General features: G+C 40.6%; 1 protein-coding gene across 1 annotated transcript in view; it reads left to right on the plus strand.

Annotated features, from left to right (window-relative positions):
• Nucleotides 1-20,697, plus strand: part of GPR78 (G protein-coupled receptor 78) — a 111,828-nt gene extending 91,131 nt beyond the window's left edge. Inside the window, exon 3 of the mRNA XM_077477856.1 lies at nucleotides 19,171-20,697. Coding sequence (XP_077333982.1) covers nucleotides 19,171-19,408 — 238 coding nt within the window. The 3' untranslated portion in view covers nucleotides 19,409-20,697. The remainder of the gene's footprint in view (nucleotides 1-19,170) is intronic.
• Nucleotides 20,698-21,722: the final 1,025 nt, after the last annotated feature.

Raw genomic sequence — 21,722 nt, forward strand, 5'->3', positions numbered from 1 at the left:
CCCAATTTAGACCTGATGATGTTGGTCTCGCAGGTTGGGCACTCATATTTAGCACTACCTGGCACAACTTGAGTGCACCTCCTTTAACATATCATTATATCAGTTACGCGTTTGTTGCTATGCTATGATTAGCTTTGTATAGCAATGTCCTATTAACCATGACCAATGTAACCTTGTTCTTGCGACACATATGCCGAGATACGAAAAAGTCGTGGCAGCATTGTTTGTACTTGATTTTTACCTGTCTCACATGTCTGTATAATGTGAATTGTTTATGGAAAAAAAAAAAGAAAAGAAAGACCTGCTGAATGACTCTTAATAACATTAACAAATACTGTCTCAAAGCCTCTCTCAGCACTTGTTTTAAAAATACCATTTACAGGTTTTCTAAAAACATTTGTACAAACATCATTTTGTGAATATAGATGAGAATGTTCTGTTACCAAATCTACATGTATAAATTTAAATTGTAAAGTTTTAAAAAATGGGCTATATTTGTCATATAATTCTCCTAAATCAATTATCTTTAAAATCATTTTTAATGATAGATCAGGTGTCTAATATGATCCTACTAGATCTCACAATCTTTTCTGTTACTTTGACTGCAAAATAAACACTTAACAATTGCTTCATATGTGTGTCAAAAGTCTATTCTATATTTGTCAAGCTTCTGGAGAAAAAAACTATTATTTTCTAATCACCTTCTTTTAATAAGACAAAATTACTGAAATCGAATTCTCAGATACATCAGAGTGCAAAACAACAGGCATTGACACACCAACTTTGACTGTATTCAATGAAGGAACTTTCTGCAAATCCCTTTTCAATACTTCAAAGGCATCTGTCTGGGTTTGACCCCATTGATCAAACACAACATCTTTTTGTCTCAAAAAATCAAATAATGGTTTAACTTTATCATCATATTTCTGTAAAAACTCTTTGCAACAATTTACTTCACTAAAAAAATTATATAATGCCTTGTAAGATGTTGGAATTGGAATAGCAGAAATGTTTCTAACTTTTTCTTGTGATAACTGTCTCTGTCCATGATTAATTTGCATATGAAGGAATGTAGCTTGATCTTTCATCAACTGAACTGACTCTGTGTTCAATTTTAGCCCTGCTGTTTGTAACAGAGCAAATAACTCAGAGAAAGGAGTGACGTGTCCCTCTATACTCTGGGTAGATAGCAAACACTTGTCCACATGCTGGAAAATACATTTTGGTCTTGAAAATTTTCGTGTACTAAACCACCACTAATATCCAATCCTGGGATTATTCTCGTGAATGCATAAAAATTTTTATTAATCGCTAGCCGACCATTTAGATCAGCAGAATGGCACGGACAGGCAAATGGGCATACAGGTAAATTCCTTTAAATTTGCTGCCGTGTGGTCAGGTGCGCGGCCCTACTGCAAGCTCTGTGAGTGTGATCACGGGTCCCGCGGACTCAATGTCCGCGGGGTTACCCACAATTGTCTCATGGAGAGGAAGGACGGGGAAATTCTGATGTAAACAAGCATTTCCCTGTTCTGCCTAGTGACACTGACACTGATCACAGCTCCCTGTAATAGGGAGTGGTGATCAGTGTCGTGTCACACATAGCACAGCCCCCCCCACAGTTAGAATCACTTCCTAGGACACACTTAACCCCTGCAGCACCCCCCTAGTGTTTAACCCCTTCACTGCCAGTCACATTTACACAGTAATCAGTGCATTTTTAATCGCACTGATTGCTGTATAAATGTGAATGGTCCTAAAATAGGACCAAAAGTGTCTGATGTATTCTCCATAATGTCGCAGCCACAATAAAAATCGCAGATTGTTGCCATTACTAATTAAAACATTATTAATTATAATGCCATAAAACTATCCCCTATTTTGTAGACGCTGTAACTTTTACGCAAACCAATCAATAAACGCTTATTGTGATTTTTTTTACCAAAAATATGTATAAGAATATGTATCAGCCTAAACTGAGGAAAAAAAAGTTTTTTATATATTTTTGGGGATATTTATTATAGCAAAAAGTAAAAAATATTGATTTTTTTTCAAAATTGCTGCTTTTTTTGTTTATATCACAAAAAATAAAAAACACAGAGGGGATCAAATACCACCAAAAGAAATCTCTATTTGTGGGAAAAAAAGGACGTCAATGTTGTTTGGGAGCCACATCGCACGACTGCGCAATTGTCAGTTAAAGCAATGTAGTGCCGAATCGCAAAAAAATGCTCTGGTCTTTGGGCAGCCAAATGGCCCGGGGTTGAAGTGGTTAAAGCTGAAGGCAAATTTATATTCACAACTTTTAGTTAATGGTGCTAAAAAAATATTATTGGTGATTTCCAATACTGAAAATACTTTGAATTTGGCATCCATGTGTGGCATTAAATTTAAATTAGGAACAATAGGTCTGTTATTTGTAATGCATTTATTCAGTGATCTTAAATCAAATGATAAAGAATACGAATCATCAGCATTGTTGATAGGCCAAATACAATTATTTGCTACTGATTGTGCTTTTTTTAACCACTTGCCGACCGCCGCACGACGATGTACGTCGACAGAATGCCCCCCCCCGGTGCCAGCGGCGGTCGGTTTTCATTCAGAAGTGATCCGGGATGAGGGGGCGGCCATTCATTCATGGCCACCCCCTCTCGATCGCTCCTGACGAATGGAAGTGAGGCGTGACATCACTTCCTCTCCTGTAATGTAAACACAGGAGAGGAAGTGATGTAATCTCTCCTCCGTGTCGGTATTTTTCGGTCCGGCACCGAGGAGAGAGGATCGGTGAGTTGCACCAACACGACACTTCACAGTAGAACATGCCAGGCACACTCACACCCCCCCTTCACCCCCCAATCACCCCCCCAATCACCCCTGCCCCCCCAGTCACAGTGACACCAATAGCATTTTTTTTTTTTTGCATTGGTGTCATTTGTGACTGTAATAACTGTTAGGGCAGTTAGGGTTAGCCCCCTTTAGCTCTAGGGTACCCCCCTAACCCCCCAATAAAGGTTTAACCCCGTGATCACCCCCCGTCGCCAGTGTCACTAAGGCTGGGTTCACATTGCAGCGGTTTATGAGAACGGATGTGATTCGCACCGCACTGCAGTGCAAATCACATCCGATCTCTGTGCGATTCGAGTTCAGCCATACAGATAGTATGGCTGAATTCGCGCCGCACCCGCCGCAAATTCGCACGGGACCCTTTTTTTGGTCTGCAGCAGAATCGGATCGCATGGGTGTTCACACCATGCGATCCGAGTTTGCAGATCGCACTGCGATATGCGAACTGATCTGGGGGTGTCATTAACATTTCACTGACACTCCCAGCAGTTCGCATAGGGCAGTGTGAACTGCCGCCGGGAGGTAGGCAGGTATTTAGGTTCGCCGCAGTTTTTTATAGCGCCAGGGACCCCCATATACTACCGCATAAAGCCCCCTGATTGCCCCCTAGTTAACCCTTTCACCAGTGATCACCATATAACTGTTACAGGTGACGCTGGTTGGTTAGTTATTTTTTTATAGTTTCAGGGCACCCGCCATTTATTACCTAGTCTCACTAGTGTACCCCTAAATTTAGGGGTGTCTACTTTCCAAAATGGGGTCATTTGGGGGGGGGGGTTTGTGCCATCTTGGCATTTTATGGCCTTCAAAACTGTAACGCCCTTAGAAAGCCTGAAGGCGGTGCTTGGTTTTCGGGGCCCCGTACGCGGCTAGGCTCCCAAAAAGTCCCACATATGTGGTATCCCCGTACTCAGGAGAAGCAGCAGAATTTATTTTGGGGTGTCATTTCACATATGCCCATGGCATGCGTGAGCAATATATCATTTAGTGACAACTTTGTGAAAAAAAAAAAAAAGTTTGTAATTTTCCCGCAACTTGTGGCAAAATATAAAATATTCCATGGACTCAACATGCCTCTCAGCAAATAGCTTGGGGTGTCTACTTTCTAAAATGGGGTCATTTGTGGGGGTTTTGTGCCATCTTGGCATTTTATGGCCTTCAAAACTGTAATAGGTAGTGAGGAGTGAAGTCAAATATTTACGCCCTTAGAAAACCTGAAGGCGGTTCTTGGCTTTCGGGGGCCCCGTACGCGGCTAGTCTCCCAAAAAATCCCACACATGTGGTATCCCCGTACTCAGGAGAAGCAGCAGAATTTATTTTGGGGTGTCATTTCACATATGCCCATAGCATGTGTGAGCAATATATCATTTAGTGACAACTTTGTGAAAAAAAATAAAAAATAAATAAAAGTTTGTAATTTTCCCGCAACTTGTGGCAAAATATAAAATATTCCATGGACTCAACATGCCTCTCAGCAAATAGCTTGGGGTGTCTACTTTCTAAAATTGGGTCATTTGTGGGGGTTTTGTGCCATCTTGGCATTTTATGGCCTTCAAAACTGTAATAGGTAGTGAGAAGTGAAATCAAAAATGTACGCCCTTAGAAAGCCTGAAGGCGGTGCTTGGTTTTCGGGGCCCCGTACACGGCTAGGCTCCCAAAAAGTCCCACATATGTGGTATCCCCGTACTCAGGAGAAGCAGCAGAATTTATTTTGGGGTGTCATTTCACATATGCCCATAGCATGTGTGAGCAATATATCATTTAGTGACAACTTTGTGTAAAAAAAAAAAAAAATCGCTTGAGGCAAAAAAAAAAAATATTCAATGGGCTCAACATGCCACTTATCAATTTCCTTAGGGGGTCTACTTTCCAAAATGGGGTCATTTGGGGGGGCAATTACCAGTTAAAGCAGCGCAGTGCCAAATTGTAAAAAGACCTCTGGTCATTGACCAGCAAAATGGTCCGGTCTGAAAGTGGTTAAATATTCCTGTTGTAAAAATGATTGTACAATGTCAGAAACTGGTCTTATTGATTCTTGTTACAACTTATTTTGAATTTGGGGCTTAGGATCTCAGTTTCTATTTTATTATCTTTAAACAAACCTGTATCAATTTTGGTCTGACTCCAAAGACTTTTATGTGATCAAACCAATTGTTCCAATACGAGATGGTTCCTTTATGTGTCCAATTACAATCTGAAGACATGTCAGCTGCTGTGCAAAAACTTCCAACATTACTGTACATTGTAGGATCTATTAAGATAGATTTGGGCCTAGAAGAATCTTTCCATATAGTAGAATTACTTAAATCAATAATCCAATTTAATTTACTAATCACATCCATGCCTAACATATTCTCTGTCTTTTGGCAACACCACATATCTATATTAGTTTTCAAAAGTCCTGGAATTTCAAAAGTCACATCAGAAACTTTAGTTGCAACTGTATTTTCTTTTCCACTGAAACAAATTAAATTACATTTTGGAGAATCAATAATCACAGGTGATTTGTGTTTAGTTAACCACATGCTGACCGGGCCATAGCCTAAAGGCGGCTACAGCACGGTCGGCTTATTCTGGGAGAGCGTCCATGGATGTCCTCACAGAATCTTGCTCCCACGTGCACCCTGGGGTGCGCACCTGGAAACATCCATGACCGCCGAGTCCAGAAGACCCAACGCATCATGGTTCACGGTAAATGGCCGCGGATAGTGGCCGTTTACCACGTGATCACTCTGTCAACTGACGGAGCGATCACAACAACAAACCGGCATCACATTCAGTTCCTCCCTGTACCGATCGGTACAGTGTCAGGGGAGAGGGGGAGAGATCGTTTGCAGCAGTGCTGTGGGCTGGATGTGTAGTGCCCACAGCCCTGCTCAGTGCCCATTCCAGCCACATTCTGACTCTGCCAATACTCTGCCATACCATGCAATGCTCTGCAATACCCTACAATACTCTGCAATACTCTGCCATACCCTGCAATACTCTGCAATACCCTGAAATACTCTGCAATACTTTGCAATACTCTGCCATACCCTGCCATACCCTGCCATACCCTGCAATACTCTGCAATACCCTGAAATACTCTGCAATACTCTGCAATACTTTGCCATACCCTGTAATATTCTGCAATACTCTGCCATACCCTGCAATACTCTGCAATATTCTTCCGTATCCTGCAATACTCTGCAATACCTTGAAATACTCTGCCATAACCTGTCATACCCTGCCATACTCTGCCATACTCATCCGTACTCTGCAACTCTCTGCAATATTCATCCATACACTGCAATACTCATCCATCCATGCTCTGCAATACTCATCCATCCATCCATACTCTGCAATACTCATCCATCCATACTCAGCCATACCTAGCAATGCTCAGCCATACCCAGCCATCCCACCCACACTCAGCCATCCCACCCACACTCAGCCACCCCACCAACACTCAGCCATATCCACCCAGCGATAGCCAACCATCCTCATCCATAGCTCATCCATGCCACATCAGTTCGCATCCAAGCTACAACAGTGCCTCAAAGTGTAATTAGATAGTCAAATTAGACTTGAAATTTATGCCTCTAGAACGCGTGCTGGCGCTCCCTGTATGTTGGGTCTCTGTATGTGGCCACGCTGTGTAAAAGTCTCACACATGTGGTATCGCCATACTCAGGAAGAGTAGCAGAATGTATTTTGGGGTGTAATTTGTGGTATGCATATGCTGTGTGAGAAATAACATGATAATATGACAATGTTGTGAAAAAAAAGAAAATAACTTGATTTTGCAAAGAATTGTGGGAAAAAATACGACTTCAAAAACCTCACTGTGCCTCTTTATAAATACCTTGGAATGTCTACTTTCCAAAAAGTGGTGATTTGGGTGTTATTCATACTTTCCTGGCATGTTAGGGTCTCAAGAAATGAGGCTGTCAGTATTTCAGATGTCATCAGTTTTCAGAGATTGGCACCATTGCTTGTGGACGCTATAACTTTCTCACTGACCAAATAATATACACAAATTTTGATTATTTTTACCAAAGATATGTAGCAGTATAAATTTTGTCCAAAATTTATGAAGAAAAATTACTAATTTGCTAAATTTTAGCAGAAACAAGGACTTTTTTTTTACAGAATTTTCTGTATTTTTTTATTTATATAGCCAACATTAAAAAACAGTGGTGATTAACCACTTTCAGACCGGACCATTTTGCTGGTCAATGACCAGAGGTCTTTTTACAATTTGGCACTGCGCTGCTTTAACTGGTAATTGCGCGGTCATGCAATGTTGTACCCAAACAAAATTTGCGTCCTTTTTTTCCCACAAATAGAGCTTTCTTTTAAAGGTATTTGACTGACTCTGCGATTTTTATTTTTTGCGATATAAACGTAAAAAGACCGCAAATTTTGAAAAAAAATGATATTTTCTACTTTTTGTTATTAGAAAAATCCAATAAACTCAATTTTAGTCATACATTTAGGCCAAAATGTATTCAGCCACATGTCTTTGGTAAAAAAAAAGTCAATAACTGTATATTTATTGGTTTGCGCAAAAGTTGTCACATCTACAAACTAAGGTACGTTTTCTGGAATTTACGCAGCTTTTAGTTTATGACTGCCTATCTCATTTCTTGAGGTGCTAAAATGGCAGGGCAGTAAAAAAACCCCCCCAAATGACCCCATTTTGGAAAGTAGATACCCTAAGGAAATTGATAAGAGGCATGTTGAGCCCATTGAATATTTTATTTTTTTGCCTCAAGCGATTGAATAATGACAAAAAAAATTTTTTTTTTTTTTTTTACACAAAGTTGTCACTAAATGATATATTGCTCACACATGCCATGGTTATATGTGGAATTGTACCCCAAAATACATTCTGCTGCTTCTCCTGAGTACGGGGATACCACATGTGGTCGACTTTTTGGAAGCCTAGCCACGCACGGGGCCCCGAAAGCCAAGCACCGCCTTCAGGATTTCTAAGGGCATACATTTGTAATTTCACTCCTCACTACCTATCACAGTTTTGAAGGCCATAAAATGCCAATATGGCACAAAACCCCCACAAATGACCCCATTTTAGAAAGTAGACACCCCAAGCTATTTGCTGAGAGGCATGTTGAGTCCGTGGAATATTTTATATTTGGCACAAGTTGCGGGAAAATTACAAACTTTTATTTTTTTTTTATTTTTTTTCACAAAGTTGTCACTAAATGATATATTGCTCACACATGCTATGGGCATATGTGAAATGACACCCGAAAATAAGTTCTGCTACTTCTCCTGAGTACGGGGATACCACAAATGTGGGACTTTTTGGGAGCCTAGCCGCGTACGGGGCCCCGAAAACCAAGCACCGCCTTCAGGCTTTCTAAGGGCGTAAATTTTTGACTTCACTCCTCACTACCTATTACAGTTTTGAAGGCCATAAAATGCCAAGATGGCACAAAACCCCCACAAATGACCCCATTTTAGAAAGTAGACACCCCAAGCTATTTGCTGAGAGGCATGTTGAGTCCATGGAATATTTTATATTTTGCCACAAGTTGCGGGAAAATTACAAACTTTTTTTTTTTTTTTTTTTTTTAACAAAGTTGTCACTAAATGATATTATGCTCACGCATGCCATGGGCATATGTGAAATGACACCCCAAAATAAATTCTGCTGCTTCTCCTGAGTATGGGGATACCACATATGTGGGACTTTTTGGGAGCCTAGCCGCGTACAGGGCCCCGAAAACCAAGCACCGCCTTCAGGCTTTCTAAGGGCGTTACAGTTTTGAAGGCCATAAAATGCCAAGATGGCACAAACCCCCCCCCCCCAAATGACCCCATTTTGGAAAGTAGACACCCCTAAATTTAGGGGTACACTAGTGAGACTAGGTAATAAATGGCGGGTGCCCTGAAACTATAAAAAAATAACTAACCAACCAGCGTCACCTGTAACAGTTATATGGTGATCACTGGTGAAAGGGTTAACTAGGGGGCAATCAGGGGGATTTATGCGGTAGTATATGGGGGTCCCTGGCGCTATAAAAAGCTGCGGCGAACCTAAATACCTACCTGCCTAACTAGCGTCACCTGTGACACTAATACAGCGATCAGAAAAACGATCGCTTATTAGGCTGGGTTCACACTGGAGCGATGCGGGAACGCCATGAATCCGCGGCGGGTTCCCGCATCGCATGCCTCCCGGCGGCAGTTCACACTGCCCTATGCGAACTGCTGGGAGTGTCAGTGAAATGTTAATGACACCCCCAGATCAGTTCGCATATCGCAGTGCGATCTGCAAACTCGGATCGCATGGTGTGAACACCCATGCGATCCGATTCTGCTGCGGACCAAAAAAGGGTCCCGTGCGAGTTTGCGGCGGGTGCGGCGCGAATTCAGCCATACTATCTGTATGGCTGAACTCGAATCGCACAGAGATCGGATGTGATTTGCACTGCAGTGCGGTGCGAATCACATCCGTTCTCATAAACCGCTGCAATGTGAACCCAGCCTTAGTGACACTGGCGACGGGGGGTGATCACGGGGTTAAACCTTTATTGGGGGGTTAGGGAGGTACCTTAGAACTAAAGGGGGCTAACCCTAACTGCCCTAACAGTTATTACAGTCACAAATGACACCTGCCGGGTGATCAGGGGGTTAAACCTTTATTAGGTAATAAATGGCGGGTGCCCTGAAACTATAAAAAAATAACTAACCAACCAGCGTCACCTGTAACAGTTATATGGTGATCACTGGTGAAAGGGTTAACTAGGGGGCAATCAGGGGGCTTTATGCGGTAGTATATGGGGGTCCCTGGCGCTATAAAAAGCTGCGGCGAACCTAAATACCTACCTGCCTAACTAGCGTCACCTGTGACACTAATACAGCGATCAGAAAAACGATCGCTTATTAGGCTGGGTTCACACTGGAGCGATGCGGGAACGCCACGAATCCGCGGCGGGTTCCCGCATCGCATGCCTCCCGGCGGCAGTTCACACTGACCTATGCGAACTGCTGGGTGTGTCAGTGAAATGTTAATGACACCCCCAGATCAGTTCGCATATCGCAGTGCGATCTGCAAACTCGGATCGCATGGTGTGAACACCCATGCGATCCGATTCTGCTGCGGACCAAAAAAGGGTCCCGTGCGAGTTTGCGGCGGGTGCGGCGCGAATTCAGCCATACTATCTGTATGGCTGAACTCGAATCGCACAGAGATCGGATGTGATTTGCACTGCAGTGCGGTGCGAATCACATCCGTTCTCATAAACCGCTGCAATGTGAACCCAGCCTTAGTGACACTGGCGACGGGGGGTGATCACGGGGTTAAACCTTTATTGGGGGGTTAGGGAGGTACCTTAGAACTAAAGGGGGCTAACCCTAACTGCCCTAACAGTTATTACAGTCACAAATGACACCTGCCGGGTGATCAGGGGGTTAAACCTTTATTAGGTAATAAATGGCGGGTGCCCTGAAACTATAAAAAAATAACTAACCAACCAGCGTCACCTGTAACAGTTATATGGTGATCACTGGTGAAAGGGTTAACTAGGGGGCAATCAGGGGGCTTTATGCGGTAGTATATGGGGGTCCCTGGCGCTATAAAAAGCTGCGGCGAACCTAAATACCTACCTGCCTAACTAGCGTCACCTGTGACACTAATACAGCGATCAGAAAAACGATCGCTTATTAGGCTGGGTTCACACTGGAGCGATGCGGGAACGCCACGAATCCGCGGCGGGTTCCCGCATCGCATGCCTCCCGGCGGCAGTTCACACTGACCTATGCGAACTGCTGGGTGTGTCAGTGAAATGTTAATGACACCCCCAGATCAGTTCGCATATCGCAGTGCGATCTGCAAACTCGGATCGCATGGTGTGAACACCCATGCGATCCGATTCTGCTGCGGACCAAAAAAAGGGTCCCGTGCGAATTTGCGGCGGGTGCGGCCCGAATTCAGCCATACTATCTGTATGGCTGAACTCGAATCGCACAGAGATCGGATGTGATTTGCACTGCAGTGCGGTGCGAATCACATCCATTCTCATAAACCGCTGCAATGTGAACCCAGCCTTAGTGACACTGGCGACGGGGGGTGATCACGGGGTTAAACCTTTATTGGGGGGGTTAGGGGGGTACATTAGAACTAAAGGGGGCTAACCCTAACTGCCCTAACAGTTATTACAGTCACAAATGACACCAATGCAAAAAAAAAAAAAATGCAATTGGTGTCACTGTGACTGGGGGGGCAGGGGTAATTGGGGGGGTGATCGGGGGGTGAAGGGGGGGGTGAGTGTGCCTGGCATGTTCTACTGTGTAGTGTCGTGTTGGTGCAACTCACCGATCCTCTCTCCTCTCTCCTCGGTGCCGGAACGAAAAATACCGACACGGAGGAGAGATTACATCACTTCCTCTGCCTGTGTTTACATTACAGGAGAGGAAGTGATGCAATGCTTCACTTCCATTCGTCAGGAGCGATCGCGAGGGGGTGGCCATGAATGAATGGCCGCCCCCTCATCCCGGATCGCTCCTGCATGGATACCGACCGCCGCTGGCACCGGGGGGGGCCCGATCGGGCCCCCCACCCGCGGGAAGGCAGGGACGTAAAGGTAAGCCCATATGCCTGCCCGTGCCATTCTGTCGACGTATATCGTCGTGCCGCGGTCGGCAAGTGGTTAAATACCACCAAAGGAAAGCTCTATTTGTGTGAAAAAAGGACAAAAATTTCATATGGGTACAGTGTTGCATAACTGAGTAATTGTCATTCAAAATGTGAGAGCACCGAAAGCTGAAAAATGGTCTGGTTAGGAAGGGGGTTTAAGTGCCCAGTGGTCAAGCGGTTAAACTGAGTTCAGCTCCTAAATCTATTAACCATTTAGTTTTCCTACCATTTATCAAACTATGTAACCACGGCCTTCCACTTTCATCTAATACAATTGGAGCAACATAATTTAATGTTGGAGAAGTCTCAGAAACTTTTCTTAATCCCAATTTTGGCAATGGAAGTAATCCGTCTCTCTCATTGTCAGCATTGTTTGTCGTATTGACTGAACTGTCATTAACAGTCAGTGTACTGATCTGTTTGATTTCTGAGGCATAAGGGAAATCAATCAAGCTATCATATGGAGAAGGATAAATAAATTGCTCAGAAATTTCCTCATTTTCTAATTCCAAAGTTTTTCTTTGTAAATCTACTTTATATTTTAAACATTCTTTCTGTACATAACAACAGTTCTTACAATGTAAGCAAGTAACACTTTTTGTCTGCTCTGAAACTTTAGTGGCGTGTGTCTTACCACTTCTGGGTGTGGCTATACACGTGGCAACTCTGATCACCATTTTTGATTTGCCTGTCTAGACTTGTGCATACTGTATGATCCTGGTCATCGATTTCTATAAACCGCATATCTGGTACAAAAGACATTTGTTTAGAGTCTGCACTATCATTAATCTCTAAACTCCTACTTGATTGGGCTTCAAAATGTACACAAATCCGTTTTACTTTGTTCTGTAATTCATACAACTGAATATCTTTTATTTGAATTACACTTTGCAAATCATTTATTCGCTCAGACAAAATCAGACAATTAACACATAAATTGTTATCCTGCTGAATCTTTGTTTTCCCTTTTGTACCAACAACATCACTTTTTGGAACTCCTAATATCATTGGGGGTTATTTACTAAAGGCAACTCCACTTTGCACTACAAGTGCACTTGAAAGTGTACTTGGAAGTGCAGTCACTGTAGATCTAAGGGGGACATGCAAGGAAAATAAAAAACAGCATTTTAGCTTGCACATGATTGGATGATAAAATCAGCAGAACTTCCCCCTATTTCAGATTTACCACTCTGATTTACAGCGACTACACTTCCAAGTGCACTTGTAGTGCAAAGTGGATTTGCCTTTCGTAAATAACCCCCATTGTGCCATACACCTTGATTAACTTTACTTAGCAGGTTATGTTTTTAACCTGTCTGAATTTCTTAAAAGTAAATTTTGATTTTGGTATCTTAATATTTGCCTGTAAGCATTCACTGAACATGTAACACCATAATTCATCATCTTTAACAAATGTTGACAGATTTTTTAATTCTAATTTACTCTCACTAGACAATTCATCGATAAAATCCATTACCAATTTAAAACGGACTTCCTTCATGTAACACGTTCCCTCTCTTGGTGGGAAATGACGTCATCAAGAAACAGGATTTTCTTGCACGTGCGCAAACGTTTAACCAATTTTGATCATTCTATGATTCCAAGTTCATTCAATGATGCCGAAAGTTAATTTTCTGTTTTTATTTCTCCTGGAAGTTTGACTGCATAGTCAGTTTGTGCTTGTATTCCCTCTTGGCAAGCAATAATTAAAAAATGTTTGATATTCGGACAAAATAAAACTGGCAAAGGCTCGCCAATGTTGAATTCTCATTTTCTACGGTGTTAATATTGATATTCAATAATTCATATTGATGATAAAAGTTCCAAGAAAGTGTGTTCAGTTCTTGTGTAAAAACTCAAAAATTTATTTAATAAAAATGTAGAATGAAAAATTATCAATAATTTATTATATTCTTAAGATGAAGATTGAATCAGATATGTGTCTGTGTGTCTGTGAAGCTGTACCAGCTTCATTCAATGTCTCGTGATGTGTCATGTCTTCAAGCAAATCTCCTAATTTTACTCTTAAATTCAGCCCCCACCCTCTCCTAAAATCTGACCCCTCCTTCCTAAAAAAGCTTGGTTTGTCTTATAGTTCCACAGAAAACCACGGGCTTTTAAGGAAACATAGTTTCCCTCCCACCTCACACAAGGGTTCGGGGTTGACATTCCTGAAGAGTTGCCAAAAAAACTGTGTGTAAACCTATTTTAACATATATTACATAAGTTTCCTTTAACTTCTAAATCAAATACTACATATATCAGTATGTATATTATATTCATTTAAAATCCAATGTGAATAAAAATGTCCTAATCAAGAAATACTGTAGTATAAAAAAATTATATTCCTAACTAAAATATTGAACTTTTACATCTTAAAGTATGTGAATCCTTCCTTCTAACAGATGGGGGAAGGTGAAAGGAAAAAAGGAAACCAACTGATTATTGCCATATGTGCGCTCTCCCAAGAAATGCTTATGAGCTTATAACAGTATATACTTTCATGAGTATAAAAATGTATATAAATTCACCCTCTCCATAACTAAAAGATAATATATATATATATATATATATATATATATATATATATATATATATATATATATATATGTATATATATATGTATATGTATATATATATGTATATATATATGTATATATATATATATATATATATATATATATATATGTATATATATATATATATATATATATATATGTATATATATATATATATATGTATATATATATATATATATATATATATATATATATATATATACAATTCAATTATTATGTAAGATCTAATCCATCCATTCATGTGTTAATATTTGTTAATAATGAATATTAGATATTAGTTAAAAGAAAACTTTCTAACACACTTATATTAGAAGGCCTCTCCCCAGAGCCTCCTCTCTTTTTTTCTTCCTTTATTTCTTTTTTCTGGAGTCTTTTTCACATACCTGGATTATTTTCATCTTTTTTTATTTAATGTTTTTTGAATTTTATGGTGTGTTTTCTTATGCATATGTATATATGTGTATGAATATATGCACGTATGTGTGTACATGTGTGTGTGTAAATACATGTGCACATTATCACCACAAGGTGTGTGAAAATTTGTGCCATACACATGGATCACCCTATATGTATTGCAGCTGATTCTCTTTTTTCGATAATTGCCTGCAGTCAATCAAGACTGTGATCTTTAGAGCTACTAAGTCTTTAATGTGGTTATGACTGTTGCTTTTTAATAAAATGGAGAAATGTTAAGAGCAACAACCGGACTGCAGATTTTTTTTTACCACAAACCTGTTATAAGCCAGACAAACCCGCACACGCGTGCTTATGATAGCGAGTGTTACGTGTGTTATTCCTGATCAGGCCCCCTGTCTGTCTGCCCTGCTCTGCTAGATTGAATTTCCCTGTGTATGACCTTGGACCGGATTTTGGACTTTTCCCTGAACTCTAGCCTGCCTTTTACCTGGATTGTCACACTACCTGTTTGCCAAATGCAAGTACCTGTTTGCTTTGCTCATACTATAAACCTGTTTCTCAATTGGCCAAAACATCTGGCGATCCTATTGGATGCCTAGCACCAGGAGGAGGACACCACGGTAACTGCTCCAGGAGAGGACACCAGAGCAGATTTCCCCAAGCCTGCCACGCCCTTACCACCTTCATCCAAGGTAAGGACAGCGGGTGGTGGAGGGGGAGTGTGTTAGTGCCGTGGGGGGGTAGTGCTGCTCCCCTGATGACCCAGGGGGGGAAATTCAATTTGGTCTCATCTGATCAGAGCACCATCTTCCACATGTTTGCTGTGTCCCCCACATGGCTTCTAGCAAACTGCAAACGGGACTTCTTGTGGCTTTCTTTCAACAATGGCTTTCTTCTTGCCACTCTTCCATAAAGGCCAGATTTGTGGAGTGCATGACTAATAGTTGTCCTGTGGACAGATTCTCCCTCCTGAGCTGTGAATGTCTGCAGCTCCTCCTGTGCCTCTTGGCTGCTTTTATGATTAATGCTCTCCTTGCCTGGCCTGTCAATTTACATGGACGGGCATATCTTGGTAGGTTCGCAGTTGTGCCATACACTTTTCATTTTTGGATAATAACTTTAACGGTGCAACATGAGATGTTCCAAGTTTGGGATATTTTTCTATAACATAACCCTGCTTTAAATGTCTCCACAGCTTTATCCCTGATCTGTCTGGTGTGTTTCTTGGCCTTCATTTGTTCACTAAGGTTTTCTAAAAAACCTCTGAGGGCTTCACAGAACAGCTGTATTTATACTGAGATTAAACTACACACAGATGGACTGTATCTACCAATTGGTGACTTTTGAATGCAATTGGTTCCACTAGATTTTAGTCAGGGGTATCAGAGTAAAGGGGGCTGAATACAAATGCCATACTTGTCAGATATTTATTTATTAAAAAAAATTGAAAACCATTTGTCATTTTCCTTCCACTTCACAATTATGTGCCATTTTGTGTTGATCTATCACATAAAATCCCAATAAAATACGTTTATGTTTTTGGTTGTAACATGACAAAATGTGGAAAATTTCAAGGGGTATGAATACTTTTTCAAGGCACTCTATATATACCTTTTCCCATTATGCACCTCTGGCAATAAACCTGGTTGGCCATAGAGATAAAAAGTTGCATAACCCAGCCTACTGGATCTTCCCACTATTGACAGGGACACTCTCCAGCAGCAGACAGTAGTATACAAAAACTTTAAAGTGGAGCTACATTCAAAAGGACTTTCTTTGTTTTTTTGCAATACTACTTCTTTTTTTGGGTGAATTGGTTTTATAAATCTTGTTTAACCACTTGCCGACCAGCGCACGACGATGTACATCGACAGAATGGCACGGGCAGGCAAATGGGCGTACATGTACGTCCCTTTAAATTTGCCGCCCTGCCATCGGAAGTGCGCCGCCGGCGGCACGCTCCCACGCTGGTCGGGACCCCCGTGAGTCCGGTCGCGGGACCCGCAGACTCGATCGCCGCGGGCATACCCGTGATCGTCTCACGGAGCGGCCAAATGAAGAAATGCCGTTGTAAACAGCATTTCTCCATTCTGCCTAGCAACTAGTGACGCTGATCTCTGCTCCATGTGATTGGAGCAGAGATCAGTGTTCACTAAATGAAAGCCCAACCCCCCACAGTTAGTAACACACCCCTAGGAACACTTAACCCCTACACTGCCGCCCACTGGTTAACCCCTTCACTGCCAGTGTCATTTACACAGGAATCACTGCATTTATATAGCAGTGATTGCTGTATAAATGAAAATGGTCCCAAAAATGTGTCAAAAATGTCCGATGGGTCCCCCACAATGTCGCAGTCACAATAAAAATCACTGATCGCAGCCATTACTATTAAAAAAAAAATAATAAAAAATGATTAATAAAAATGCTATAAAACTATCCCTATTTTGTAAACACTATAACTTTTGCGCAAACCAATCAATAATCGCTTATTGCGATTTTTTTTTACCAAAAATATGTAGAAGAATACGTATCGGCCTAAATTGAGGGAAAAAAATGTTTTTTTATTTATTTTTGGGAGATATTTATTATAACAAAAAGTAAAAAATAATGCGTTTTTTTCAAAATTGTCGCTCTATTTTTGTTTATAGCGCAAAAAATAAAAACCGCAGGGGTGATCAAATACCACCAAAAGAAAGCTCTATTTGTGGGAAAAAAAAGACGTCAATTTTGTTTGGGAGCCACGTCGCACGACCACGCAATTGTCAGTTAAAGCGACGCAGTGCCTAATCGCAAAAAGTGGTCTGGTCTTTGACCAGCAAATTGGTCCGGTCTGAAAGTGGTTAAAATAACTTATTGTACTCTGGTGCCTATAAAGCCCATGGTCTTGTAAAACTCTATACATCTGAATTGGATTTGTTTTAATTGTCTTTTAGTCTAATAAAATCTCCAATACATTTTAGTTGACTTAAATCAGATGGGTTTAATGAAAAAGCATGTCTCTAGAATTGCCAAACCTTACCAACCAACATTATATACTCCTGGAGTAAAAATCTAATAACATGGTATTATTTATGGTATTAAGGTTTAAACATACACTACAGACATAGATTTAGCCGTTGTGATATATAACATCTTTATACCTTAAACCAAGTGTCGTAAACAAATAAAAATATTGCTTTGTGATAAACAGACATGCAGCTTTAAAATATATTTTAAAAAAAATGTAAAATGTAAATTCTATTGACTGTAATACCATTGCACATATTACCTGAACATATTACCAACAAATATTAAGAAAAAAATAAAAATAAGAAAAGCCTTTTTCTTTACATTTTTTTTCAGCAGCTTACTAGATGCCCCCAACTTATTCTTATGTGGTGGTTCAAAAGTGCAATACATGTTTAAACATTAATGTACTAATATTATAGGCTAAGGATAAAATTGTGTTGCCGATTTAGAAAAGGCCGGCAGAGGGCGCATGAGTGTAATGTGTGGAACTGCACAGGAAAGGGAAAGGATTGATGAGAACCTGCGCCTCTCAGGGAATACAGCTTGCCAATAGAATCAGGGGGCTGGGACATTAAGACCCCTTTCACACCACATCGCTCTTTGCGTCGGCGGTAAAACTGTGCTATTTTTAGCAGCGTTTTACCGCCAGATTTGCGGCGGATTTGCAGCGCATTTCGGCCGCTAGCGGGGCGCTTTTACCCCCCGCTAGCGGGCGCGAAAGGGTTAAAACCAACGGCAATACGCCGCAATAGCGGCGTTTTGCCGGCGGCATTACAGCGCTGCCCCATTGATTTCAATGGGGAGCAGCGGTGGAGGAGCGGCAAACACACCGCTCCTTCACCGCTCCAAAGAAGCTGCTGGCAGGACTTTTTTCTAACGTCCTGCCAGTGCACTGCTGTAGTGTGAAAGCCCTCGGGGCTTTCACACTACACACGATGGTGCAGCTTCTTTAGGGCGGATTGCAGGCGCTATTTCTAACACTATAGCGCCTGCAAAACGCCCTGGTGTGAAAGGGGTGTAACAGACAGTTGAAGCACCGAAGAAAATTGAAGTTCATGTGGGTGAATGTCCCACCCTCACATTTTTGTTTCATTTAGTTCGTTGACAAAAATTGGAATTGATTTTTGTCATAGTTTTCATCAGTTTGAATTGTATTTTAGTTTAGTTTTCATCACTGAAAGCATTCAGTTGACAAAACTATGACAAAAATATTCTCGTCAATGAAATTAACACTGACTACAGCCCAGCAACACTAAATTAGAATAGGGACACTATTGCTTATGGCAGGGTCTCTACAGCTACTATGATTTTTTTCTTATTCTGTCAAAGAATGTTATTCCTAGTGAGAGATAAACTTTTAATGGAAAAAAAGTGACTTATGCATTCTTAATATGGTATAATTTCCCTTAAATACAGGTTAGTGAGGAATTTTTAAATGTTCTGTCACCTTGTGCTATTCTCTGTACTTTTTTGCGAATGCTAATATGAAAATCCCTTTCATTTCTTAGTATGTGTAACTGTGCATGAAATTACTCACACGCTGGGTGAATTTTTAATACTGTAAGAATGGTTAGAAAAGTACTTTTTTTTAGCTCAGAGCTGACAATGCCTATGTCATGCATGTCTTTGACCAAAATACCTTATTTTCTGCTCTCTTGTTCTCTCTAGGTTGATAGAGCTTCTTCCCTATGTAAAAATAAACAACTACTGGGGTATGGCAAGCAAGTGCCTTGCATACAGTAAAGCTGCGGCTGATCCTTTTGTTTATTCCCTTCTCCGTCAGCAATACAAGAAAGTCCTACTCAACATTGTCAACAGGATACTGAAGAGAGAACTGTATCCTTCATCTGGCTACAACAGCTCTTTGGACACTGAAAATGACTATTGCTTGCACAGAACAAACTAAGAAGCCTTCTGACATCTCTAGCACAGCTCTGGACAAAGTTTCAGCACTTTGGGCATTAAGGCGCCTCTTTCGCTGGAGTAACTTTAAAATAAGGTCTACTTGCAAAGAAAAAATGTAAAGTATATTTAAACCCAAGAATGAAAAAATTATATCTTTCAGCTTACCAGTCCTCAGATAAAAAATAACTGCATTGGTTTTGTTTTTCCGGTTACATATATTATGTTTTCCACAAGTACAAAACATACCTAAAATTATATAAGTGCCACATCCCATATATAGAACCATAAACAATTAGATAAGATTAGAGATTTTTTAGGCACTTCACACAAATTATTATAAAAATCCAAATTTATTGATCATACAAATTCATTGAAACCATCATATATAAATCAGCAGCGGATCATCCACAAACGTATAGTCACAGAGACCCTTCTAACACCTATAGGTGATAATAACCGCATGTGAAAAGATAAACCCTGCTTGAATTTTTCAAAAAATCTTTATCAGGGGGAGATGATGCTCAGTCTGGAATATATTGGTCTCTTTTCTACTATGCCCCTTTCATATAGAAAGTCCTATGTTGTAAATTGGGCTTGCTTTGTGTTTCTGGATCCCATTTAGTGGTAAGCTCTATGCAGTATTGACATGTTATTCTAGTCTATTTTGCTCTATTGACTAATACAAAGTAACATGTATGGCATTCTGTACAGGAAAGTCCCATGACCACCCCTTTGTGTGCTCCCCTGGCCAAACACCCCTTTGTGAGTTTGTGCTTCATTGACACATTGGGACTGATTTACTAAAACTGGAGAGTGCAAAATCTAGTGCAGCTGTGCATGGTAGACAATCAGCTTCTAACTTCAGCTTGTTCAATTAAGCTTTGACGAAAAACAAAACAAAAACTGGAAGCTGATTGGCTTCCATGCGCATCTATCTGCACCAGATGTTTGCACTCTCCGGTTTTAGTAAATTAACCCCTTGGGACTTTCAGCTTTATCTTACTGTGGACTATGTATATATGCTGTGAGTACCACATAATGTCATGATAACCATTGCTTTTCAATTTCTGTATGAGAATATTATTATATTTCTGTATTCACATTCCAGATTGACCATCATCTTCCCCTGATGAAGATTTTTTGAAAAATGTAAACAAGTTGGGGTTTATCTATTCACACGTGGTGATTATCACCCATGGATTCTGTATAATGATAGACTTGGGCCTCATCCAAAAAGATACAGACAAATATATTTGGTAAATAACGTGGGAAGTCCCCAGGATCCTACAATGATGGACTATAACAGCCTCCTTTCTGTGGCCGTTATAGTTAATCATTGTAGGATCCTGGGGACTTCCCCTGGTATTTACCTAATATATTTGTCTGTATCACCCATGGATGTTAGGATGGTATATACCTTTGTGGATGATCAGCTGTTGATTTTGTATCATGGGTTTTGTTTTATCAATAAATTTGTTTTTTTCTATATTTTTTTGTGCGCAGTGCCTAATTAGTCCCTAATCTTATCCAATTGTGCAATTACAGAAAATACCTATTGCTCCTGCCAGAACCTGTGCACCGAACTGAAATCTAACACAATATGATCAGCCTTTTTAGTTCTCTTTTGTGGATTCCAGAACTCCTCTTTTTGTTAAGGAGATAGGAACGTGTTTGCAGTACAAATGAGGAGAGCAGCCTATGTTGGCAATGTTGCTTTATCCTAGATACAGTAGAGTGAGTGAGCGTTGTCCTCCTAGGACAAGAAGTGTGTAACACTCAAGATCACTGTAAAAATAAGAGGAAAAGAAAGAAAGAGCTGCACTCAGCCTCTGGTCACTTGTGGAATAAAGAACACCAGTACATAGGCAAGAGTTTCTGTTAACCTTTGAAGTTCAAATCCAAACAAGAAGATGGCCGGCAACACGGTAATATCTTAAATGATAATTCCTTTATTTTCTCACATAACAATAATAATAATCCAGTCCAAAAAAAGCTTATTTTCTGGAAAATATAGGGCAAAAGCATGGAAAAAGTGAATGCAGTCACCACATTAAAGGACTGGTAAGCTGCAATATATTAAATTTTTGTTCTTGAGTTTAGACATACAGTAATACATACCTGCCCTACTGCAGGTTACCATTGATCTTCACTCTTTTAAAGAACTAAAGCTTAATGAGGAGTCTTCAGCACCCATTACACTTTCAGAAGGGTCAGGTGCATAGTCCCTCTAGGCACTGTGGCTTGCCCGCTACTTCACTACAGTGCCCTGTTGTGACATAGGAGTCAATGAATCAAATCACTGGCCAACCAAGTGC

This window comes from Lithobates pipiens, unplaced genomic scaffold, assembly GCF_037356315.1.
Source record: "Lithobates pipiens isolate NorthernLeopardFrog02 unplaced genomic scaffold, aLitPip1_a1.2 Scaffold_13, whole genome shotgun sequence".
Classification (NCBI taxonomy): Eukaryota; Metazoa; Chordata; class Amphibia; order Anura; family Ranidae; genus Lithobates; species Lithobates pipiens.